The sequence below is a fragment of the Aethalodelphis obliquidens genome, unplaced genomic scaffold (assembly GCF_003676395.1).
Source record: "Aethalodelphis obliquidens isolate GAN/ISIS:26980383/991018 unplaced genomic scaffold, ASM367639v1 scaffold8, whole genome shotgun sequence".
Classification (NCBI taxonomy): domain Eukaryota; kingdom Metazoa; phylum Chordata; class Mammalia; order Artiodactyla; family Delphinidae; genus Aethalodelphis; species Aethalodelphis obliquidens.
Window position 1 is genome coordinate 43,101,456 of NW_020837952.1, and position 27,269 is coordinate 43,128,724.

General features: G+C 36.7%; 1 protein-coding gene across 5 annotated transcripts in view; it reads right to left on the reverse strand.

The window, feature by feature from the left end:
* The window catches only part of ANKS1B (ankyrin repeat and sterile alpha motif domain containing 1B), a 1,179,755-nt gene that overhangs the window by 725,669 nt on the left and 426,817 nt on the right, over nucleotides 1-27,269 (reverse strand). For all 5 annotated transcript variants that reach the window (XM_027107272.1, XM_027107271.1, XM_027107270.1 and 2 more), the window contains exon 10: nucleotides 18,123-18,288. In XM_027107272.1, coding sequence (XP_026963073.1) covers nucleotides 18,123-18,288 — 166 coding nt within the window. The remainder of the gene's footprint in view (nucleotides 1-18,122; nucleotides 18,289-27,269) is intronic.

Here is a 27,269-nt window from a genome sequence, read left to right on the forward strand (position 1 = left end):
GAACAGTATGGAGGTTCCTTAAAAAACTACAAATAGAACTACCATATGACCCAGCAATCCCACTACTGGGCATATACCCTGAGAAAACCATAATTCAGAAAGAGTCATGTACCAAAATGTTCATTGCAGCTCTATTTACAATAGCATGGAGATGGAAACAACCTAAGTGCCCATCATTGGATGAATGGATAAAGAAGATGTGGCACATAAATATAATGGAATATTACTCAGCCATAAAAAGAAACGAAATTGAGCTATTTGTAATGAGGTGGATAGACCTAGAGTCTGTCATACAGAGTGAAGTCAGAAAGAGAAAGACAAATACCGTATGATAACACATATATATGGAATTTAAGAAAAAAATATGTCATGAAGAACCTAGGGGTAAGACAGGAATAAAGACACAGACCTACTGGAGAATGGACTTGAGGATATGGGGAGGGCGAAGGGTGAGCTGTGACAAAGCGAGAGAGAGGCATGGACATATATACACTACCAAACGTAAGGTAGATAGCTAGTGGGAAGCAGCCGCGTAGCACAGGGATATCAGCTCAGTGCTTTGTGACTGTCTGGAGGGGTGGGATAGGGAGGGTGGGAGGGAGGGAGACGCAAGAGGGAAGAGATATGGGAACATATGTATATGTATAACTGATTCACTTTGTTATAAAGCAGAAACTAATACACCACTGTAAAGCAATTATATCCCAATAAAGATGTTAAAAAAAAATTACAGTGGAAGAAGTAGATTCATATGACCAAGTTATTCTAAACATATTTAAAATCTTTCAAATAACTGAATTGAATTTAACAATAACTTTCCTTTAATATTTATGTCCACATTGACAAAATTCTTTCATCACTTTTAGAAGAACTGATTTGATTTGACATTAAATATTTTCAGTTTCAAAACTATGTCTGCCCAGTTTAAGTAAGTTCTCTCGTGACTCAGCATTATTAATAGAAAGTCAAAGGGGTATTACATAAATTTAAATTACAAGCTTGGATCCTACTAAAAATAGTTTTAAGATGTTTTGTTGGACATTTAATTCTGATTTTAAGCAAGTAATTTCCACAGGTTCTTTGAATGTTGAGGGCAAATTTCTTATCAAATTTACTGTGCGTTTACTGAAGGTACCTCATTAGTTTACACTTAACTTATCTTTACATTTTTTTTAGACAACAAACGCTTTTTCAGTTTGCTGTGCCATAGCAAATTACAGTTGCCATCATCATGAAATTTGTGACATACTATATTCCAGTCTCTATTTCTTTTCTTTACTTCACCAGACATTGAAGTACAAGGTGAAAAAGAAGATGAGGTGAGGGGAATGGGGAAGCCCTGGTCATTTTAGGAAAGCCCCAGGCCTTTCTTGGTCTACTGGAACTCATGCCTCCTAGCCCTCTCAAACTGTATGACTGCATGGAGAGGACCTACAAGTTTCTACAGCTGATTAACAGTGAAAAGACAGTCTTTGCTTGCAGACAACTGCACTCTCTATGAATGGTTACAATAATATACAGCTAGTGGGAAGCAGCTGAATAGCACAGGGAGATCAGCTTGGTGCTTTGTGACCACCTAGAGGGGTCAGATAGGGAGGGTGGGAGGGAGACGCAAGAGGGAGGAGATATGGGTATATATATGTATAGCTGATTCACTATGTTATAAAGCAGAAACTAACACACCATTGTAAAGCAATTATACTCCAATAAAGATGTTAAAAAAAAAAAGAAAGTTGCAAACTAATGGGTATGTATGATTCTATTTTGGTAAAAATGAACAAAATGTATATGTATATATATATTTGTGCTTTTCCATGCTAGTATGTGTAAGGAGACAGTTAAAGGATATAGACTGAGCTGTTAGCATTGTTTAAATGAAGGTGGGTTAGGAAGTGGGAACAATAAGGTCAGGCGAAATGGGGGAAATGATTAGGATTCCTTTATAAAATTATGTATTGTATTATAGGCTTTAATTCAGTAGTACAGCATATATTTCTTTTATAATTTGTAAGCCATCCAATAATGGGGGATAAAAACTTTTCAAATATAATAATTTACATTTTTTATTGTTGATTCCTAATTTCATTACACTATAATCTGAGATGGGGGCCTGATTCCCTGATGTGTTGAGACTGCCTCTGTGACCTAGTAAACGGTCAAGTTTTCTAAGTGTTTATGCTGGCGTGAGAAGACGAATGTATTGTCTATTGATGGGTACAGAGTTCTAGATATCAAATCAAGCTTGTTAATTGTATTATTCAACAGTCTACACTTTTATGTTTCTTCATTTTTCAATATTCTGACATATGGTAATATTAAAATCTTACACAAATTGTGAATTTCAGTTTTTATTCAAAGTCCTATCAATTTTGGCTTCTAATATTTCAAGGCAAGGCTGTGTGTGAAAAAATTTATGACTTTAACCTTCTTGGTATTGTGTTTTACCCTTCTGTTGTTATACCGTACCTCTATTTAACTCTTTTTGTTTTTAACTTTCAACTATATTTTGATTGATAATATTGCTTCAACGTCTTTCTTTAGGTTGGTTTTGCTTGATCTTTTGCTTTATTAACCCCAGTTGTATCATTTTCATTTAGATTTGACTCCTGTAAAAAACACATAGTAAGATTTTTTAAATTACATCCAATATGACCATCTTTGTCTTTCATTAATTATTTTCCATTTTGTATTTCTGGTTCACCAGCGTTACTCTTTGCTTTACTTATTTTTTCCAGATTTAGGGACTTTATAATTAATAAAGATTCCTTTATTCTTTTATTTTCCATTATTGGTTTGGAAGATATAAAAATATGTTTCTAATTTTTAGTGGTTTCTCTTAAAATTTTTACTGGAAATGCTTTTAACAAACAAAAAAAAAATTCAAAAGTCATTAAATGTATTTGTTTCTCTAGTTCTTTAGTGCACTTTTCTTACTCTCTGGGGGAAATTTAACACCCTAGCTGCACTTCAGCAGTAGGCCTGACTTCTGGCTCCCACTTCAGGTGAAGCATTTTTTAGATTCCATTACCCTGAGGGATACAATCTCCCTACAGACCCTTCCCATTGCTGGGCCCAGTCACCAGCTGGTCTGCCATTTAGATTCCACTTTCTATTTTGTGTTTCTGATCTCATTGAGCATGGAGATATTGTCTTTGTTTTTCAGCAAAGCCAAAATTTATAATTTTCTCATTATATATTTTATCCTTCATCATTGTTTTGATACACTGGAAAATTGGGGAAGGGTCACTTTAAAATAAATCTGACAGATCTTGCCAAGTTGACAGGTCATATTATACTTATATGATCAGAAAAACATATAATTTATTTAAAAATCAATACAATACAAACGTATATATACCAGATGTTCATTCTCAATTATGGAAAAGCTGTGCACAGCAACAACAAAAAAAAAAGTGGGAAAGGAATAAATCAGAATGTTAACATTAGATTCTCTGATAGGTAGGATTCGGGGAAAATACTCTTCTTGCACAAAATTACTAAAATAATTTATTTAATTTTATGATGAGAACATAAACTTATTTTTAAAAAGCTACTAGAAGAAAAAGTAAGCATTGTATTAGTGGCTATGTTGAAAATTTTTATATTATACTAAAAAATAACAACAGTCCAACAGGATTTCCTAAGGCAAACAATTAGTTAAAAGATATTCAAAATAAGCTTATCTGTTCAGAAAAATTTCTGTGTTGCTATGTCTCAGAATTTAGATGAATCACATTTTTCCACACTCGGTTACAGTAATCAAAGTATGTTTCACCTGATATGATGATCCAGGAACCTCATTCTTGCCTTGGACAATGTCTGCTTAGTACTTTTCAATTTTCTATGGAAAGAAATGCTAGCTAGTTCACTTCTCTTGACTTGTTTGTGGCACAGTTTTTAGCATTCCATTATTCTCATTTCATTTCCTCTATTCACAGGTGAGAGACACTAGATGACTATCTAGTAATGAATTGAATGGTTCTATAGAAATTAAAAGCATAGAAAGCCTATGTGATTAAATGGCACCTGTAGTTTCTTCTCTGGGTTCTGTGTATAAAGAACAGAATAGGATCTCCTACAGAGAATGAATGTGGCCAACTCTGGCAGGAAAATATGTAACTCTGGATGCAATAATGGTCTATTTGAGTCCTTTTGACTCCCAGTATCTAGAATGCTTTGAGCTTTTATTTAGCAATATATTATAGATAAAACCTCTCCTATTTTTTCATGTCTAATATGTTTTCTTTTTCTTCATGTCTCATACACCTAAGGACCTGGAAAATAGTAAGTCCTCAATAAATAGTTGTGGAACAAATGAATGAATAAATGAATGAATCTTATGAAAATAGTTCTAAACAGTGCTTTGCAGCACTGGGGAAGAGCTATGAATAATAAATACGCTGACAGTCACAGTGAATTCTCATCTCTTTCAACAAATTATTCATCTGTTTTGATGCAGTTTCCTCTACTGCAACAGGAGATACGATGATAAACGTAATGAAATGATAGATCTGGAAATTTTTAGTGCATTAATTCTTGACTGAGATTAAATAAAATTACTTTTAATTCTCTACTCTTCTTAACTATTCAAACTTAGTCTGTCAATACCCAAAAGTAATACAAAAGAAGAAACTATTTCTGTCTTTTCCATTTGTTATAAACTACTTCTGAGAGACCAACAGAAAAACAAAACAATCTATTATGAGTTTCTCAGATTTATGTATTGTAATACAAATGTAAAATGTAATATATCGGATAAAATCTAGCATAAAATATATTAATGTAAAATGGTTACTTTTTAAATGTATAATGTGACTGTAGTTGGGTGGCAGTTAATTTTGCTAATGTTACTTAATTAAGAGTGTAGGAGTCCCTAAAGAGAGAACTAGCAGTCTTAGTGTAATATTACATTAATAACACAGCCTCTATGGAAAAGACTGTAAAATGAATTAGTGAGCTTGCCAGTAGATGAATTTGACATGTCTAGACAGCGTAGGGAGAAAAAAAAAAGATTTTAAATATAAGACTATAAGCATTATACAAGATTTCTTTAAGACTATAATTTTAGTATAATATTATTTCCAACTTAATGCTATATGTAGAAGCTGCTAAACAGAACATTAATAAGGGAGTCCAAGAAATAACAGCTTAATCATCAGAGTGGATTGAAACTGCACAATTGTAAATTCCCATGAGCTATAATAATATTTTCTCTTTTACAAGCATTGAGAATAACTCTTGTCAAGTGTTCAACCAGTCCACCAAACAAGATAATCTAAATTAAAATATTCTGAATATGAGCAAAACCATAGGTTAAAAACCAATCTTTAACAGATAAAGGCTTATTGCAAGGAAGTTTCAGTATTTTATAGACAGTATCCATCCTTAGCCTATTCAACTTTCTTTCGTCAAAGATGGAAATCACCTACGTATTTAACATTAACTAGATAAATGGGAATTGTTTTGACATGAGCTACTTTAACTTTCTAGATGACTAAGCTATTTTTAATTTTCTAATTATAAAAACAGTATGTGTTAACTGTAGGAAGTTTGGACAATAAAAAAAGGTATGAAAAAAAATAAAATTACATGTTATCCTAGCATCTAGAGATAGTAAAATGACTATGATATCTTCCTGGTCTTTTTTTTTTCCATGCACATACACATAATATTAGTTTGCAACCAAATTTGTATCAAATGGTAAATAGACATTCATTCATTCAACAGCTATTTATTCAGGGGCAACTATGTGCCATTATAAAAATTTGAATAAGTAGATATTATTTGAAAACATTATTTTTAATGATTTTATCCTTTTATCATTATTACTTAGGCATTCACTTGTTTTGACTTTGGGGTTGTCTCCAATTCATCCACTTATTTTAGACTGATTAGAACATTCCTCAGTACCACTTCACAGATGGGCACAATACAGCTCTATCCCAAACCACTAAACAAGTTTCCAACTCTTTCTATTGAAAGGAAAAATTCAAGATTTATCCTGCAAATCAAAAAAAAAAAAAAACAACTCAGAATCACGTGTTTAACTAAATAAATAATTAATGAACTGTGAATGCGGTTAAGAATATGATCTCTAGAGTAAAATATCCTGTATGCAAAGTCCAGCACTGCCATTTTCTAAAAAGCTCCAAGCTTTTCTGTGCCTTGTTTTCCTTTCTGCAAAATAGTAATGATAAAACTATTTACTTCATATATAGCTTAAGATTAAATAAGTTAATATGCATAAAATAAGTAGTCAATAACATTAGCTATTATTATTTTTTCATTAATATTTACTGAGTGTCTTTTATGTGGCAGCGATTTTGCTAGAAATTATGGTTGCAATTGGAGAACAGGCAAGATGGTAAACTCTACAAGACAAAAAACTAAAACAGATATTACAGTAAGTAACCCCAAAATAATTACATAATCTCAATCAAAACTAAGGGGTCTAGGGCTTCCTTGGTGGCGCAGTGGTTGAGAGTCCGCCTGCCGATGCAGGGGACACGGGTTCGTGCCCCGGTGCGGGAAGATCCCACATGCCGCGGAGTGGCTTGGCCCGTGAGCCATGGCCGCTGAGCCTGCGCGTCCGGAGCCTGTGCTCTGCAACAGGAGAGGCCACAACAGTGAGAGGCCCACGTACCGCAAAAAAAAAAAAAAAACAAAAAAAACCAAAATAAAAACAACTACGGGGTCTAAAGGAAAATAAAATTAGAAGGTGTTAAAAAATTAGAAAACAGAGGCATCCATATACATACTTAGTCTGGGGCACAGGTATGTGTGGGTTCCCACAAAGGGGGTTTCCCTGAACAATAATACAAGTTATTTACTTGGGAGAAGGAGAAGGAAAAGGGACAGTAGAAACAGACATTGCTTCAGGCATGTGAAGGCCCACAGATAGAAAGGAGCTGCCCCTATTAAAGAACTAAAAGGAACTAAAGAGGGCCAGTTGGAAAGGTAGAGACTGGTGTGACGTGAGGACATTGTGTGAAATGAAAAGGAAAAAAATATATCACCTTATTCAGGGCCTTCTGAACCTTACTAGGGATTTGGGTCATCTTTCTAAGAGCAGTGGCATGTCACTAAGAGAGGAGTGATGCACTCAGATTTGGCTGCAACGTGAATAATAAATTCAAGGAAGGCAAATAGGCAAATAATATTTTATTATTAAAATAATCCAGAAGAGTAATTGGTGATGGTAGAGATTAAGAGAAGCAGATAGATTTGAGAAGTAGTTAGGGATCAATAGTAAGTTACAGAATTACCCTCACCCTACAACCTATTCCAGTTAAAAACCACAAGACTTGGTGACTGATTGAATATGGAAGCTAACGAAGATGGAGATGGAGAGAATGACACACAGCCTTCTGCAATCAGATGAATGATTAAGTCATTTACTATGAGAAGGAACCCTGCATGAAGAGCAAGTTTGGAAGGAAAGACATAAGTGTAATTTTGGGGTCAAGGTATTTTTGAGACATATAAGTGGAGACATTCAATAGATGGACAGATGGATGAGGCTGGAATTGAGAGGAAGTGATCTAGACCAGAAATAGTTGGGAGTCTTCAGCATGTTGACTGTAACAGAAGCCATACTATGGATGAGATCACTTAGGAAGAGGGAAAAGTAAATAGAAAAGGGAGGACTTTGAGCCTTGAGGAACTCCCAACTTTTAGAACCTTACAGAAAAATATCGGCTGTCAATATATAGAGAGAACAGCATAAGATGAAAATCTCCCTTGGACAGCAAAGGTAAGAAAAGATGTCAAGATGGAGGTGTCACTAACCCGTGAAATGCTGCTGAGAGGTGAAGAAAAATGAGGTTTGAGACATGTCCTTTAGATTTTGTGACATCAAGGTCATTGGTACCTTTAGAAAGCACCTTTCGTCAGCCCCAGTAGCCTAATGGATGAGGCACTGGCCTCCTAGAAAGCACCTTTCAACAGAGCAGTGAGGACTGGAAACCTGACAAGGTGGGCTGAGAAGTGAAAGGTAAGGAAGAAAATGAACATACTAAGAATGTGAAGGGGATAGAGAGAAGAATAGCAGCTGAGGAATCAAGTGGGATCAGGGAACTTTTTAGTTCTTTATTTGTCGCTTTCATTATTAGTTGCTTCTTCTGTTCGTTATTGTTTTTCAAATGAAAAAGACTTAAACAGGGCTTCCCTGGTGGTGCAGTGGTTGAGAGTCCGCCTGCCGATGCAGGGGACATGGGTTCCTGCCCCGGTCCGGGAAGATCCCACATGTCACGGAGCAGCTGGGCCCGTGAGCCATGGCCGCTGAGCCTGCGCGTCCGGAGCCTGTGCTCCACAACGGGAGAGGCCACAACAGTGAGAGGCCCGCGTACCTCAAAAAAAAAAAAAAAAAAAAAAAAAAAACTTAAACAGATTTAAATGTTACTGTGCATGGCCCAGGGAAGGACAATTAAAAACACAGGAGGGTTTCCCTGGTGGCACAGTGGTTAAGAACCTGCCTGCCAATGCAGGGGACACAGGTTCGAGCCCTGGTCCGGAAAGATCCCACATGCCATGGAGCAACTAAGCCTGTGCACCACAACTACTGAGCCTGCACTCTAGAGCCCATGAGCCACAACTACTGAGCCCGTGAGCCACAACTACTGAGCCTGTGTGCCACAACTACTGAAGCCCGCGTGCCTAGACCCATTGCTCTGCAACGTGAGAAGCCACCAAAATGAGAAGCCTGCACACCACAACGAAGAGTAGCCCCTGCTTGCCGCAACTAGAGAAAGCCCACGCGCAGCAACCAAGACGCAACGCAGCCAAAAATAAACAAATAAAATAAATAAATTTTAAAAAAACAACAACAAAAACCACAGGAGAGAGAAGGAGTGAATGAAAGGGTCAAATTACTGGGAAGGTAGAGACATGGAGCACAGAGGTTGGAGCTGACCTTCCATACATAGCATGAGAAAAATACCCTCTATTTTAACAGGAGGAATAGGCAGGAGAAGGTGCAGGGGCAGTTGTACTTGTAGACTTGGTGGAGGACGTTAAACTTCCACCTGATGGCTCTGATTTTCTTTTTTTTTTAACCATATTTTTTGAAGTTCAGTTAATTTACAATGTTGTGTTAGATGCAGGTGTATAGCAAAGTGATTCAGTTATGCATACATATATACATATATTTTTTTTCATATTCTTTTCCATTATAGGCTATTACAAGATATTGAATACAGTTCCCTGTGCCATACATTAGGTCCTTGTTGCTCCAATTTTCTTTATTAATTAAACTATGAGGTCATCTGCTGAGAGTAAGGGACAAGGTAGGATAAAGTATCTGAGGTTTGAGGAGAGTAAAGGAAGAGTGGACAGATGCAGTGTGGAGGGCCTGCTTGAATTTGGTGAGCATGAATTTATGAATTAATGAATGTTTACCTCATTATTATACATATTCTGACATTGCAGAGAATCTCTGTTCCACAGGATACCATATATGACATCAGAAAAAGCTTATATCCCCCACATAATCACTTTAATAAGAGTTCATTGTATTTTTAGAAATCTTATGATTCTATGATTCATGTTATTCATGTATAGAACAAGTAGAATTGGTTTGAGGAAAAAAAGCGATAATGTTCTTTTTGTTTAGGACGTAGTTTTCCAAATAAAACAAACTTCCCCCAATTTGATCAAACTGAGATGACTACATTTTCAAATTAGTTAACTGTCCATATGGATGAAAGAATGGTTAATTTACCAGGATTTCACTGCAGGTACTGCTGCCCTAGTTTTCTCTCTTTGCCCTTCTATAAACTAACACTGGGTTACAAATTTACCACGCAGAGATCTGCCTTAATAAATGGCTAAGACAGCACTGAGCACAGAGACAATGGCAAATAAATAATTGCTGTTTGATAAAAATGGTTCTTATCAGCAAGGCCAGTGTTTGTATGTTAAAGAATGCTTTCAAGGGGCTTAAAAATAGTTTGCTATCTTAAATGAGTTAAACATACCCACAGAACTCATGTTGACACTACCCACTTGCTTAGCAGAGATAAACATTAGCCCTAGTCCAGTCTGAATTCTTTTAATTTCAAAAATTTGGCATTAGAATTAAGAAAGCTTCACCATTTCAAAAAATATTTTGGTATAAATAAGTTATAGAACCACCCTCACACTACGTCCTATTTCAGGATACTGGGGGAGGTGTAGTGAGGTGTGGAGGATTATTCACCACATGACATTTTTGTTTCAGGTTGACCATAGTTCAGTGAGCACATTAGCAAATTGAATAAAGGTAACCGAGACGCACACTATCCTGGCATGGTACTATTGATTGTGTCCTTTTTATCAGAGATCATTTATTCTTATCCAACAGGATTGGAACAGTCTTCACTGGTGTTGTTGTAAATTGCTCATTAATCAAAATGGATTTATTGAGCATCCATAGTAAGCAAAGCCCGTACTAAGTGATTCAAAATAACAGGTTGCCTAGTAACCATAAAATGGAAAAACTCCCCTGTGTAAATGAAAGGCAGATAAGAAAACACTATCTTTGATGGCACCTGACTATTTCATAAGGGATTTTTCTGCTATCATAGCCATTTTATTTTAAGGGTGATATTCATTCATTCATTCACTCATTTAATGATTCATTCATTTATGTAACTGAGTCACCACTACGATTACGTAAGGTACTTTGCTCAATGCAATAAGGGAAATAAATATGATTCAATACTGACTGAGTAAACATAAGTCTTAGAAAATTTACCAAGCAAGGACTGGACTTCTGTTCATCTTTATTTAATGAGCCTAGTACTAGAGCAATATTCTTTATTCCATATAAATATGTAGTCATTGAGGCATGAGTAAAATGCTCCTTGCAGGAGTATGCTTCATTTTCTGGTTTAATTGTAAAATCTTGTTGAATACAGATTTACTAATAAGTTGCTTTCGTATTTAAATTAAACCAGTTGATATGACAAAAAATTTTTTCTTGTGGTCAGGATGAGACCTGTTTTATACTAGCTCATCTAGTTAATAAGTAAAAGAGACCACAGAGAGGGAACTAACATCCATACTTAACTGATTTTCTGAGAAAAATACATATTGCATACCCATGAATGACAATGGCAGTTACAGCCAAGACCCTCAGGCTGCACAGCCTCTGAGACAGGCAAGTCCGGGCATGATCTGCCCCTGTAGACCCCAATACCCTAATTCACCTCTCCCATCTAGGTATTGAGTTTGTGTGCTCAGTTACAGCCCCTGTATTTCTTTCTTCAGGCTGCTACTAACCTGGTGTTTAAAACAAGAGAAATGTATTTTCTCACAGTTCTAGAGGCTGGAAGTCCAAAATCAAGGTGTTGGCAGAACTAGTTCCTCCTGAGGGTTGTGAAGAAAGGATCTGTTCCAGGCCTCGCTCCTTGGCTTTTACAAGGCCATCTTCTCCCCATGTCTCTTCACACTGTCTTCCCTCTTTGCACATGTCTGTGTCTTCCTTTTTATGAGTCATGTTGGATTAGGGTCCACCTAAAGACTTCATTTTAACTTGATGATCTCTATAAAGATCCTGTCTCCAATTCTCCAAATAAGGTCACATTCTGAGGTACTAGGAGTACTAGGGGTTCCAATATACCTTTATGGTAGGGGGGATGGGGGCACAAATCAACTTATCACCGTCCCTCTAAAGAAATGGTCATCCCTCCACTCTCTCCATCTCTATCTTTGTCTCTCTCTATTCCTCACTGTCTTTCTTTCTCTCCAGGAAAAGCTTCAGAATGCAGTTCCTGTATGTGTAGAAATCCTCATTTTGTCTGTAAAACTGAGCCAAGTTATCCAGCACAGTTAATCAAAAACTGTAGAATACATACCCTAAGATATAATTCTTTAGTTCCCTTGGCTACTATTTTCCAAATGGCAGAATCCCACGGGGAGAAGGGATGAGCTTCACTCCCACATACCTCTCAGCTTTGTTCCCGCTTCCCCCTCTTCGTTGGCATTGGCTTTCTCCTGGCCATCATCATTTTCTGCTGAGACTGCACATTGATCTCCTAATTAATCCTCCTGCCTCTAGCCTTTGTTCAATCTATCCCCCACATTGCTTCCTGAGAGATCGTTCTAAAACACAAAAATCTATCATGTCCCTCCTTAAAGTCTGTCAGTGGTTTGACTCTGCTATCCAACCTTCAGCATGTCACTTCTTTTTTTATGCATTTTTCCCTAGTCTCATTCTATGCTCTAACCATGCTATATTGGGCATAGTCTGTGAATGCAGTAGTTCTTCCACACATCTGAATTTCTGGACACACTATTCCCTGGCCTAGAGAGCCATATATTTCCCATTCATTCATCTAACTCTTCCTTCTTTGAGGCTCAGATCAGGCACTACCTCCTGTTCTACTCTCCTGGAACACCTTATGCTCACCTCTCTCATTGAACTTATTACCCTTAATTTTAACACTTCTAAGCTCCTAAGTATCAGGACTTTTACCTTTCACTCTGTTTCTTCTGAAACATGCAGCATGAGACCTAGAACACCAGAGGCACTCTATAAATGTTTATTAAGTGAGGAACTGTAGGGTAGTTACCTACCCAGTTCAATCTGAGGGCCTCCAAATGACTCATGTGCATCAAGAGAGGTCTCCTCTTCTAGAAGTCCTACCTTTAGATAATAAGGGACTTACTAACAAAGGGAAAACATCAGTAACTCTAAGAGAAGTCCATAACTTCCCCTAAGTTCATGAGCTTAATTAGTTGGTCCTAAGAAGGCAAAGCTAAGCATAGCAGAATGAGAGACTTGGAAGTAACTGGATCCAGGCAAAACCTAAGGTACAGGTTAATGGAATCAACAGAAGGAAAAGACGTGAACTGTTTCCTCATCCAGCCAGATGACAGTTATATTGATGCTCCCTTCTACCTGCTATGTTGTTTATGGAGGGGAATTTTGTGAGGTTCACTTGATAAGGTTCCATCTAGAACTGGAACAGAAACTGCTCTGACTCTCATATTCATCTGTATTCCTATCATTAAAAAAAAATTCTTCCATTTTTAATTCTGGACTCCCTCAACCCTAGGATTCACAATCACAGCCCAAAGTACAAAGACCACCAATCATTATAAATTAAGCCTGGGTCAGCTGAGTAAATTGGTTTCTTTTATACTGAATCCAAATGATTGAACACAACTGGGGAAAATTATGTACCCATGCAAATTAACTCTTATCCCACTTAGAAAACAACAATAACAACGAACAACGCAGGCATTGTTGAAGTTTGTATTTTCCAAATGTATCTGTAAGAGTATCTTTTTACGATATGACTTAGATAACACTTTTCCATAAAAGGGAAGGGGAATTAAATTCCCTCCAGTTAAATATATGCAGGCTCTTGTCTACAATGGAAGCGATGTTGCCTTCTGAAGCTAAGTTATAAGGAGTAACATAGCTTCTGCCTCGTTCTCTTAGGATACTTCCTCTTGGAACACTTTTACATACCATGCTGAAGTCCAAGTAGGCCATTCCAGCCACATGAGTAAGGATCGGTCTTGAGAATAGATCCTCCAGCCCCCAGTCAAGTTGCCCCAGTTGATACCACTTGGGGCAGAAAGACGCTATCCCTGCCAAGCCCTTCCCGAAATGCAGATTTATAAGCAAAATAAATGCTCAAACATTAAGTGTTGAGGTGGTTTGTTATATAGCAATCAATAAGCAGAACAGATTCTAATACTTGAAAACAGGGTGCTGCCATAATAAAAATTTAAAATACATGGCACTAATTTTGTGAACGAGGCAGCAGGCAAAAGCTTGAAGAGCCTCAAAATGAGTGCTTGTGAAAGGCTAAAGGCCAAGGAGAGGATTCGTGGAAGTCTAAAAAGCTACGAGAAAGTTGTTGCTGAAGGCTTAAATAGGACAGCAAATGTAATAATTGGAACCTAAAGGCAGGGAGTCATTTATAAAGTAGAGGAAAGTTTGGCAACATTGACTTCTGCAATAACACTGAGAAAAGAAACTGAACCAAATGAATTCTATGATCTAGCTAAAGAGATTTCCAGGCAGAATATTTAAAGTCAACCCAGCTTCATCTGGCTGCCCACGATAACATGCCAGTAGAGAGAGGAACTAAAGAATGACCCACTAAATACAAAGAGGCCAGAAATTCCTGGGTACAAAACCAAAACGGGTTTCTCATTTCTAGCTGCTCCAAATGGCAAACAATCCTCAAAGAAATAAGGCCAATGACCAAATGTGGGTGAGATACAAGATCATATGTTAAGACCTAAGAAAGATCTCAGGTAGTGCCACGTAGAAACTTTAAGCCAGACAAAAGACCGTCTAAGGATTTAAGGGCATGCCTCACAGATCCTCCTTGTTTAATAACAGGGTTCCTAAGAACCTCAAGGACATTGTCTCACAGAATTCTTATAAGGAGCACAAGGCAGAGAAAAACTTATCTGAAATATAAGCTTTTGTCTAATGGAGTATAAATTGAAACACAGGAAGTCCACAAAGTTTTAAAAGAAAGTAGATCAGTAGATTATCTCTGTAATATAAAATGAAAAGAGAATAAAAAATGAAAAGAGGTCTTTTGACCCCTAATCTTCTATAGACAGTAAGCAAGTGAGAAAGATACTGAGCTGTAAACATGGTTTACTTTTTATGGAAAAAGAAGAATGACTTGGAGGGTGGAACCAAGAGCCAGAGAAACCAATTACTACTCCATTGTACTAAGCCTTAATCAAGTAACTGTGCTTGATTAGATTCAGAATTCCCACAGACTAGTGATGGCTGCATGCCCTATTTTCCCTGTGTTTGAATGGGAGTGTCAATTGTGGTTTTCCTATGCCTTTCCCACTCTTATATGTTATGGGACAGGAGACTGGTAACTTGTCTCTTTAGTTCACAGGTCATCATTGCCAAGAGCAAAGGTAGTCAAGGACCTATACCATAAGAACTGCACCAGGACGACTCAGACATACCTGAACCTAGTCTGGGAGTTCATGCAGTAATGAGCTGATGTTTGGGAATCCTGAGGGAAAAAATGAGTGCAATTTGCATAGGAAAATGATATAAATCATTGTGACCAGAGGGCAGACTGTGCAGGATTATATTTTCCAAAAATGACAGCAAAAATATCTGCCATCTTATATTCCTCAAAATACCTTCAAGCTTACCTTTTATTTATAATAGCATGGTCATTTTATAGTCTATATCTGATAATTCCAGTATTTGAAGTCTTTCAGGTGTGTATCTGTTCGTTCTTATTTCTGTTGATTCTTGTTTGGGGATCTTTTTCTTTCAGGCTTAATCTTTGTAAACTGATCATCTGAATTGCAAAAGTATTTATAGGAATTATTTGGGGCCTAGGAAGATAATACATTCTTCTCTAGACGTTTACATTTGCTTCTGCTTGATGACTGAGGGTATTACTTTAAACTAAATTCATGGACTGATGTTTTTTAGACCATATGGATGATACGTTTTGGGTGCAAACCTGTGTGAGGACCAGCTCATGGTTACAACTCCTCAGGAATTTCTCCCCTTGTTCTGCTCACAACAAATCATCTTTTCAGACCTTGCAGTCTCCTCAGAATGAAGGTTATGAGGCAGGACTATTTCTGATTACTGTGAGGGTGTAGCCCCTGTGCTCCTAGCTCTATGGAGGAAGGATTTCCTGTTAGAATCCTCATGCTGAGCAGGCACAGAGATTTGTTTTCTGTACACAAATCCATAGAGGACTGAGCACCAAAGTTCAACAGCAGGTTCAGCAAATTCCCTCAGGACAAAAGTGGCTTTAATGCTCCACTGGCTTCCCACCTTCACCAATGTACTGCCTGATTATTTCTTACTAATATACTGATAAAAAGAAGTTCCTAATTTAAATGTTATTCGCTTTACATAATCTTCCTGTCACCTTTTTGATGCTTTTAAGTTTTCCTTTTCTGTATTTTTATCCAGTACGTTTATTGGTTTTCAGCAGGAGAGTTTTTCTAAGCCTATTAGCCTTGTTACCTGGGTCCATGTCTTTTTCATCCCTGTATCCTCAGCATGCAAAGCAATGCCTGGCATGTGAAGGAACTCAATTCCTTTTTGATTGTTTAATGAATACACAATGCTTTCATTCCTGCTTCCACCAACCCTAACTTAACACCCTTACCCCCATTCCCTAATTAAGGCTCTTTTAAATTTTCATACTTATATACCGTCCATTTTCCTACATTAACTGAGCTTTGCCCCTGATTTCCCCACTATTTTCCCCTATGACCTCTCCTACAGAAGATCTTTCATTCAACTCACATTCTTATCATCTCTCAGCACTGTCTTCACTCTCCATGATTGCTTCTGAATCACTCACTATTCTACTTTCATCCGAAATCTGCTGCTCATCTGATGATTATGCTATCCTATTATAACATACTTTTTCTGATTTTATTGTTATTATATGTGGACTTCCAGGCATACCTCCACATTTCTTGACGATTTCAGTACTTGGTTCACACTTTCTATTCCACTTTATCTCCTAATATAATGCAGCAGCATAACTAACATAGATAGTATTTAAATAAGAGTACAAGTGGACAACACAAGCTCAAGTCCCAGAACCATCCGCTGTTAACACGTAACCTTGGGAGGTTACCTAATATTTTGGTGCCTCACTTTCCTCACTGTGAATTGGGAATAATGGCATTATTACCTTACAGCATTGTAAGGATTATGTGAAATAATGTATATAAAGCACTTATAATAGTATCTGGCACACAGTAAATGCTCAATAAACTAACTATTTTCATGATTATGCTCTTACCTCATCCTAAAATATTCTTTCTGCATGCTTATGATTCATACAACACCCTGGCCTCAATGCTTCTCAAAAATCTACTTGTTCACTTCTATAAAGTACCATACCCTATTACTTAAAATGGTATATCTAAATTTTACTTTAACGCTTCTCAACATCTAGCTCTTCTTTTCAGTCAATAACCTTTTACAGTACTCAGAAATTGAACCCATATGGAAGTACCTATTTTCTTTGTATTCATAATGCTCTATCTTCTCTTCTCTCTGAGAGAAGCAATGTCTGTGTTTTCTTAGACTAGCTCAGTCTTAATTTCTACCTATTCAGTTCTCTTTTTACTCTTTGTCTTCAATCTCTTGCTCTCCACCAGCAAATTCCTCCAACTTGTAAACCTGACCAAGTCTTACTTATCCTAAACTAAACTATCCACTTCTCCTTCATACCACTTTCTTTTCATGTTAGCATCAAATCTCTTCTAATCCTCTTCAAAGGGTAACCTGTATTCTCCAATCCCATTTCCTTATTTTGCATTTCCGAGTGTCTCACTGTTAACTTCCAGAAATCTGGTTTTATCACATCACTTCTTAAACTTACTATTCAAAGATAGGCAGCAATTGGATTATCAAACCAAAAAAAAAAGCTTCTCCTCAGAACTTCTCCTATCAACTTCTTTGCAGCTTTGAATATGCTGACCATCCATTTGAAGGTTTCCTCCCTCATTAGCTTTCATGTTAACTACTGTGCATTCTTTCTTAGAGGCAGTGGCAAAGGAACAGAATGCAAACATGATGGTAGTCAAAAACTCATGTTCAAGCAAAGGCCCCCCAATGTATAGATCTTAAATAAGACACTTAGCTCCAATCTCCTTATCAGTAAAATAGGCATAATATTTGTTTGCCTTGCTCACCAGTTTATAATGCAAAAAATAAAACAATGGATCTGAAAATACCACAAAAGAGATAAAATACACAAAGTAGCTGAGTATGCTTTGATAACCTGAAAGCAGATAGGATGCAGGAAAGTATATTGAAATACTCTTGCTACCAAATTTGCTATGAACTCTAAAGGACCCAATGTTTTGTATCTGACCTAGAAGGTTTTTCACTGTTAAAATGTTTCAGTGTCTTCACCATGACAGAACCATCTCCATGAGGGTCTTGTCAAGAAGTTAAGAGACTTCACATCAAAAATGCTCTAACTTACCTGGACTCACTTCAAAATGCAAAAAAATAAAAGTAAAAATCATCGTGACTATATTGGGGCACTTTCATTTTTTAAATATTGTGGGAAATCTAAATATTAATGACACATCTTCACATATGCAGGCATATAAATTGAATTGGTCCAAATGTCAGTAAGAAATATTACCAGTTCTTGGAGAAGGGGCCCTTGCAATTTCTAAGGAGCAAGGTTTCTTTGTAACTGCTGTGTCCATGAGATCACATAGAAAATTCTCATTTTCTGAAGGAAATGTATCCAGAGAAGCAGATGGTACAATTTCCATAGTGTAATTCCTCTTCTTTGGATAGGACTCCTGAAAGGAAGGAGAAAAAATAAAAATAGCTTTGTGATAAAGACACAGCCTGTTTAATTTATAAAAACTAGAAAAAATAATAAGGTTCGTCAGTTCTTCTAAAAGTGATTGACAGGTGATGGTTCATCTGTTTGAATAAGTTATGCAACAGTGTAACCCCAATATTATCAGTGATCTTTTTAGAAGGGTCTTTATAATTTGGTTCCCCTGACGTTATCAGGGGAGGTCCTGATCTCCTGTCATGAGATCTTTTTGTAATATATGTGTATTTTCTACTTGTGGCATAAACTGTTGTTTAACTAATCCACAGTCATTCCCACAACTTTACTCCTTTGCTTGCTTCCTAGAGATATGACTCAGGTTTTGGCCAGTTAGATATAAGGGGAAATTTGCTGGGAGGCTTCTGGAAAAATATTTTTTCTTCAAAGAAAAGACATGTAAAGAGGCTTTTTAAGAGCCTTGGCTTTCCTTGGTTTCCTCTCTCTGCATGCAGCCTTGATGTCTGGAGGGGGCAGGCATGTTGTAACCATAGGCAGTAAGCCTCTTACCTCAAAAAGCTAACAGGCCAAGAATGGCAACAGAAGGGTAAAAAAGCCTGGGACCTAGATGGTATCACTGAGCTGCTCAAATAGCCCCAGGACCAGTTTCTTCAGGCTTCTTAAGCAAATATTAAAGTTCTGATTGTTTGAGTCACTGCTAATTGGGTTTTCAGTCACTTAGAAGTAAATGCGTTCCCACCCAACACACTTCCTTGCTGAATACTGCTAACTAATATACTAAGGTTACTCTTTTCAGGTTAGGATAAAATTAAGGTCCAATTTTATATTACTGATTCTTCAATATATTCTAAAAACTGGAATTTGTTTCATTTTACAAGATCTTTACTTCTTATATAAGGCATTAATGGTCAGCAAATATTTATTGGGCATCTATCATATACATCTAGGACTGTGCTAACTGCTGGAGATTTAAAAAAAAACAAATAAGACATAATCCTTGCCCTCAGAAAGTTCACAGTTTACTAGAGAAGAAAAACAGATTATCTGCATGGTGAATTTCACAATTAATCATGTTTTACTTTTGATATTTGTTATCTTTATAAACCATACTTCACTATCAAAAGAAAAAAACAAATAAGAAGAAAAATTAACTCACTTTCAAAAAATCTTCTAAGATATATCCAAGGGTTGGTAAAGATTTAGTACAAGCTCCTATTTTTTTCTATAATGATACTTACAGTATAGCAGAATAAGTATTCAAGGTCAGTGTAATTGCTTTCAGACTACACCAGACCCTCACACATCAAAGAGTCAATTATGTTCACTCTACTCTATTGAAAGCAGGAAATTGGGAGTAATTTATTTTTAACAACAAAGGGTGACAAAGTTGAAAGCGTCCAGAGGAAAGCAATCAGGATGGTATGTGATTTAAAAACCATGTCACAGAAGAAATGATGAAAGGAACTGCAGTGTTCTATCCCAGAGAAGCCTTACAGCTGCATAATAGTTTTCTCAACATATTTGAAAGTCTGTCCTTCAAGAGCTATCCCACAAAGTGGGAAAGGGGATAAGTTGTTGTGGTAGATTTATTCTAAAGTTTTTAAAAGTAGAACAAAGAGCAATGTTTATTAGTCAAGGAGGGCAAATTTGGGGCAACACAAAAAATAGTTTTCTGTGAATTAACAATATTGCTTATCTTCTAAAATAAAAATGCACTGACAGGGCTTCCCTGGTGGTGCAGTTGTTAAGAATCCACCTGCCAATGCAGGGGACACAGGTTCGAACCCTGGTCCAGGAAGATCCCACATGCCGCAGAGTAACTAAGCCCATGCGCCACAACTACTGAGCCTGTGCTCTAGAGTCCGCATGCCACAACTACTGAAGCCCGCGCACCTAGAGCCTGTGCTCCGCAACAAGAGAAGCCACCGCAATGAGAAGCCCAGCCCACGCACTGCATCAAAGAGCAGCCCCTGCTCACCGCAAATAGAGAAAGCCCACACGCAGCAACGAAGACCCAATGTAGCCAAAAGTAAATAAATAAATTAAAAAATAAAATAAAATAACAGGCAAAGATAAATATTAAAAAAATGCACTGATACAATAATTAGCTAAAAATAGCACTAGAAAGCAACAGAACTCCTCATTAAGTGGAAATGTTTACACAGAACTATTGATAAAATTATGTATAAAACACACCAGGTGACTGTAAACTCCATGAAAGCTGGAATTTCTCTTGTTCACCACTCTATCCCCAGAATCTAATATAACTCCTGCCACATAATGGGTCCTCAGTAAATATTTTGATCAACTGAACAGTCTCTAATGTCCTTTCAAACAAATCTGAATACCAGTTAGGAAAAGGATAATGCCTTTTAAAGATGTAAATTACTTTACTCTTCTGGTTTTTTTAAATGATTGTTTACTGCTTTGCATATCAAAAGTGAAAAAAATGAGATTACAGTAAGATTGTAATGAGCCTATGAAAGAAGAGTCTCCAGCTTAAACCCTAGTTCATCCTAAAATTAAATTAGAACAACCCATTCTTCATGAATTTGATTAAGTTGGACTTTTACTATGTTTATAAAGAATTACGAGGGTGGGAGGGAGGGAGACGCAACAGGGAAGACATATGGGAACATATGTTTATGTATGACTGATTCACTTTGTTATAAAGCAGAAACTAATACACCATTGTAAAGCAATTATACCCCAATAAAGATGTTAAAAAAAAAAAAAAAAAGAATTATGAGGATTTTAAAGGCCTTGAAAACTACTTTGAAATTTAACCACACAGGGTGAGTTAGTACATTAAGTATATATATTTATTAGAGAAATATTAGAAACTATAAAGAAAGAGAAAAAAATATCACATGAAAACCCAGCAGGCTCAGATAACTAACAGCAACATTTTGGTGTATATTCTCCCAGATGGCTTCCTGTGTGTAGACATGTGGGTGTGTGCAAAGGAAAGACCAACTATTTTAAACAATAATGAAGTACACTCTCTTCTGCTTCTTAAGGGAGTGCCATCATTTCTCATAGGCGTAGAAGTCTATAGTACGCACATGGCTTCCTTATGGAAAGTGAGGGCCCCAAGGGAAGGAGATAGTAAAACAAAGATAGCAAGGAGGAGACAGTAAAACAAAGATAGCAAAGCCGTACCTTTGTAACCAAATATTTTATATTACCGAAAAAGCAGGGCATTCAACGAAATACCTGACAAGTATCCCTTGAAAGAGGATATATGAGATTATAAAATAATAAAATATATCCACGTGTGTCCATGTTTAAGAGATTGATCATTACCACTGAGATCTGCCCCTCCCATCCCATGCTCCCCTTTCCATTCCCACCCCTTCCCTTGGCAACCAGGGCTAAATCTTGTTCTGAACGTTGTGTTTATAATTCCCTGGATTGCTGTTAAAATTTATCTATGTATGTAGGTATCAATAAAGAATAAATGGTTTCGTACTGTATGCTTTTGAATTTCATATATATAATATAAAATGCTCTTGCTCTTCTGTGACTTTTTTCAATCAATATTATGCTTCTGAGTTTCATTTATTTTCAGTGTGATGCAGGAGTCCATCATATAGGTATACCACAAATTCACTTACACATTCTCCCAACAACGGGCCTTTAAACATTTCCCAGATGTTTTGTTATTAAGAAAAATGTTGCTATGGATATTCCTGTACAAAGTACATTCATACAAGTAACCAGGGTACATTACCTATTCCAGTAGTCATGGGACAGAGAATCAAGAATAGACACAAGATGTGAAAAATGAATGGAATCAAAAGTTCTACACAAATAGGAATTTATAGCAAGAGGTGATCATGAGAATTGAGATTGGATGCCTTGTAGATTCTACAGAAATCTTAAGGAGGGCATTGCATTTTCCCACCCCAAGAAGGATAAAAGTTCAAGAGATTTTCTGTAAGTCTTACATAAAGATATTAAATATAAATATATACAGATATTATATGTAATGTTTTCTGATTTGGTATTTACCTCTAGTAATGTATTCTGAACAAGTTTCAATGACAAATACATGTCTACATGATGAATTTAAGTCCCAGTACACGCACAGCCATAATTTATTTAGTCAATCTTATCATACTGAAATTTTAATGTTTTTCTTTTAAGGGAACACTCTTGTGCATATATCTTTGTTTACATGCTCAACTAGTTCTTTTGAAATGGAATTCCTGTGACAATAGTTATATACCATATGCTTACATATAACTGAATCTGTTTCTGGATTTTCTAATTGTTCCATATGTCAGTCTATTCTATATCACAATCATACTGCTTTGATTACTGAAGGCTTAAAATTAATTTTACTATCTGGTAGGCTATGTCTCTCCTCATATTCATCCTTATCAAAGCACTGATGATTATCCTCATGTTTATTTTTCAAAAAACATCTTTAAACATTTTTGTCAATTTCTCCTTAAATCATTATCTCAACATCATACCCACTCATTCCCCAAGTCCCATATACAACACTGAATTAGGTGTCTCAAACACATTCATTTCTCTCTACCACCACTACAACCCTGGTCCGGGTCACCATTGTATCTCACTTGAACTGCTAAACAACTTCCAAACTGGTCTCCTTGCCTCTAGTCTTGCTCCTCTCCCAATTAATTCACTTTCAAACACAAGCATGAGTTACTAAGAGTAAGTCAGGTCAAAATAAATTCATTTCCTTTCATTATAACTTTATTTGATGACAGAATCATAAAATGTTCTAGTCATAGTACCTACTGATTCTTTTTAAACAGTTAACATGGTCTTTCATAATATCTCAGAATTTCCATGCTGAATGATTTCATTAAATGCATTAATGATCCAGGTAGTAAACTCATTAAAATAACAAGATCTGGAAGAATAAACTAAAGGTTAAACATAATCCCATTAATCTATAAGTTAAATGGGGTTAATAACTAAAGACCTGCTTGTCTAGTACCTAGCAAAGTGCCATGTTCATAGTAGGACTCGACAAATATATGCTAAAAAATAAATATATAAAATAGCTAACATTTCAGTCAGTATTTTAAGGCCTGATTCCTCATCTAGAATTAAAGAACCATAGAGGCAAAGACTACAACCATCTTTTTCACATAGTATGCACTTAATAAACATTTGTTGAATTAATGAAATCTGAAATAATGTCATTCAAAATCTATCACAGATTCAAATCACTGTAAGAAGAATAGCAACTTATGAAGTGTTTTACAGTCTGCAAAGTAAACAGTATTTCATTTAGCCAGATGATTCGCATTTAGCTCTCGTAACAATCCTCCTAATATTACTATTATCCCCATTCAGAAACTAAGGCTTGGAATTATTAGGTGTCCAATATTAATCAACATCTGGTTAATGAAAGTTTTGGGGCTACAACCTAGGTCTTATCTCAGCAAATCTAGTTTTCATACTATTGTATCCCAGACAAAAGGACTATGACAAGATCTTTATGCCATAACTAAGAGAAAGAGGCAACTCTGCCCATTGCTAGGTAGTATCTAACCCTGCCAACCTCTTAGCCTTTTCAAGCCCTCTTCCTTATTGTGAGAAATGTGGATTTTGATACACAGATTAATTGCCACAATACTCTTGATGGTAAATCCTGGCAATGGACCAGAGAGATTAAAAGAATTGAGGTCCAACAGTTTGTGATTCACTTTTCAAGGCTCCATTGTACCTAGTCTAGCAAAATATGGCTCCAATTTGGTTAGCAGCTTTTGCTTTTTTCTTGATATTTGGCGTCTCCCTTTATTTGAATGCCTGGTTCCTGAATCCCAGACTTGTTTCTGTGCTTGAATTTTTATAATGGTAGCATGCCTAAGACTGTGTTCTCTGCCTTGGTCTTTGCTAACTCTTTTCTGAGGGACTAATGGCTTGTCCCCAAATCCTAAACAGGTCCCTAACTTCATACTGCCTAACTTCATAGCCCCTGAGAGACTGTTTAGCTTTGATGCTTACTTAGTCACTTTTATCCTACCTGTTATAGTTAGTTGTGCAATGTATGAACCAAATAGTGCTTCTTAAAAAAAGATGCATACTGAGAGCACTGAATAAATTAATATTATGCCCCTCAAGAAAAATAAACTTTAGTAATAAAAAGTCTACAAAATATGCTTTCACTTGTTGTTTGCACTGTGTTCCTATAAGAGTTTAAAATCATCAGGAGTGGGCTCATTCTAACAAGTCAAAGTTTATTAGTGATTAAATATGAGGTCCTATGGTTCAGTAAAGAAATGACTTTTAAAAATTCAGTATGTGGGTATATAGATTAGCAATACTATGAAAAAAGAAACAGGAGTTACAGCTGACAGTATGAGTCAGAGTGTAACGCACCAGTTAAAGACATAATGTGACAATGGCTGATTTAATATAAGAATGATATTTAAACCAGGGAACGTGACAGCCCCCCTTCCTCTATGTTAATTAGAATTGGGAATAATCTGGTTTAGGAATTTTTTTTTTTTTTTTTTTTTTGGCATTACGCGGGCCTCTCACTGTTGCGGCCTCTCCCGTTGCGGGAGAACAGGCTCCGAAGCACAGGCTCCGGACGCGCAGGCTCCGGACGCGCAGGCTCAGCAGCCATGGGTCACGGGCCCAGCCGCTCCGAGGCATGTGGGATCCTCCCAGACCGGGGCACGAACCCGTGTCCCCTGCATCGGCAGGCGGACTCTCAACCACTGCGCCACCAGGGAAGCCCTGGTTTAGGAATTTTGTAAAAGACAGGCTACCTGTATGATGTTGACCATCCTTTGGAAAGCGGTGCAAGACTGTATTAATCGAAAAACCTTAGCAACAATCAGGGACCCGGTATGGGCATAGTCATTTCTCAATAGTACCAATGATGTAGCTTTTTAAATTAGGATTAAGGTGACCTAGAGGCTTTTCTAGACTACTTTGACAAGACATCTCTGTGAACCTGCCTATTAATACAGCTATTTCTTAACCACATAGGGGAAACTGAAGCAGCTTAACCAGCACTGCAGCAAACCACACCAGCACTGCAGCAAACCACACTTAGCTTGGTACTGGGGCCTACATTTGAGGAGCTGCAAAGACGAAATGGACTATCTTCTCTGCACATGGGTAAGGAAAGTGCTGAGTATCAAACCCATGTCATGTGGGGAAAGATTGAATAAGAAAAGGTGCAGGAAAACACATATCACAAGTATTTGAAAAACAGAAGAATGACTAGAATTGATAGAAAGAGTGCAGATAGATGGTAACAAGGCTGACTACCAGAGCTTCCCAGTATGAAATGGGCTGCTTAGCAAGTAGCAGGTTCTCTGCCACTGAAAGTCTTCAAGCCTAGTCTGATCAATACAAAGCATCTCCTAAGAATAGAAGATGGTGGTTTGACTTAGATGAGTTTGAAGATGTTAGGTAAAAAAGACAGTGGGAATAGAATTATTATGCTAGTACTATGATACAAGCTACCTGCATATTTTCACTGCTTCCTGAATTCTTTTTCTGATAATGGGAAAAGTAATACTAATGCAAGGGAGTGTAGGCTATGGCTCTTTCAAAGTTAGAGATGACTCACAATTCTAAATGATTCACAGTAGGTGAAAACTTTTGGAAGTGGTCTTGCTGCTCTGACATGTCCTGCAGTATCAAGAAAAGTATGCCCTGAAGACTTACAATGACATTAAAATAAGGAAGACTACAACATAAATATGGAATATTAAGAAAATAAGAGATTTTGAGTGGGAGAGAAAAATGAGTGACAAAACCACCCTAGGGAAAGGAGAATTGATAACAATGGTAGGCAAAATAATAGCCTCTCAAAGATGTCCATGTCCTAATCCCCAAAACCTGTGAATATATCATGTCACATGGCAAAAGGGGCTTTGCAGATGTATTAAGTTAAGGATCTTGAGATGGGGAGATCATCCTGGATTATCCAGGTGGCCCAGTATCACAACAGTCATTATAAATGAAAGAGGGAAGGAGAGTCAGTGTCAGACTGATGCAATGTAAGAGACTTGCCTGACCATTGCTGGGTTTGAAGGTGTAAGGCAGCCATGAGTCAAGGAATGAACACAGCTCACAGACGATAGAAAAGGCAAGAAAACAGATTCTCCCCCTAGAGACTCCAGAAAGGAATGAAGCCCTATCAACACCTTGGACTTAGCCCAGTGGGACACACTTTGGACTTTCAGAACTGTAAAATAATAAAGTTATGGGTTTTTTAAACTGCTAAGTTTGTGGTCATTGGTGACTGCAACAATAGGAAACTAATACAATAATACCAGCAGAAAGCAACACACATAGGGAGGCAACAGAAATTATTAAGGGTTGAGAGAGGAACATTAAAATTGGACTCCAATGGAAAAATACACCTTGCTATATTATGATATGACTCAATATTTTAAAGATAGTGATTCTTTCACTTTCACTTAGTCTTAAATTTAATGCAGTAGTATTGCAATAGTTTCCCTCCCACCCCATCTTGGATCTTGACAAGTGATCCTAAAGTGCATTTGGAAAAATAAATGTCTGACAATAGCTAGGTATCAATTTGAAAAGAGAAAAGTAATGGAGGGGGTGGAGATCAGCATTTATCAGATATTTAAATAAATTATAAATGGTTCTGGTGCAATAACTGAAAGGCAATAAAATAGAAGAGAGAATTTAAAAAGACAAAGCGCCAATGCTTGTGAAAATTTATTATATTATAAAGATGGTATTTCAAATCAGTAGGAAAACAATGGATTATATAATAATTGCCAATGAGATAACTGACTAGTCATTTGGAAAGAAATAATAAAACTGTATTAATACTTCATTTCTTAAAACAAAATAAATTACAGATAAATATTTAAATAATAAGTAAATACACCTGTAAAATAATCTTAAAATAGGAATGGCCTTTGACAAGGAGCTATAACCAGACTCAAAATCAGAGCTGTAGAGAAAAAGATTGGTGAATTGGAGTACATACAAACATGA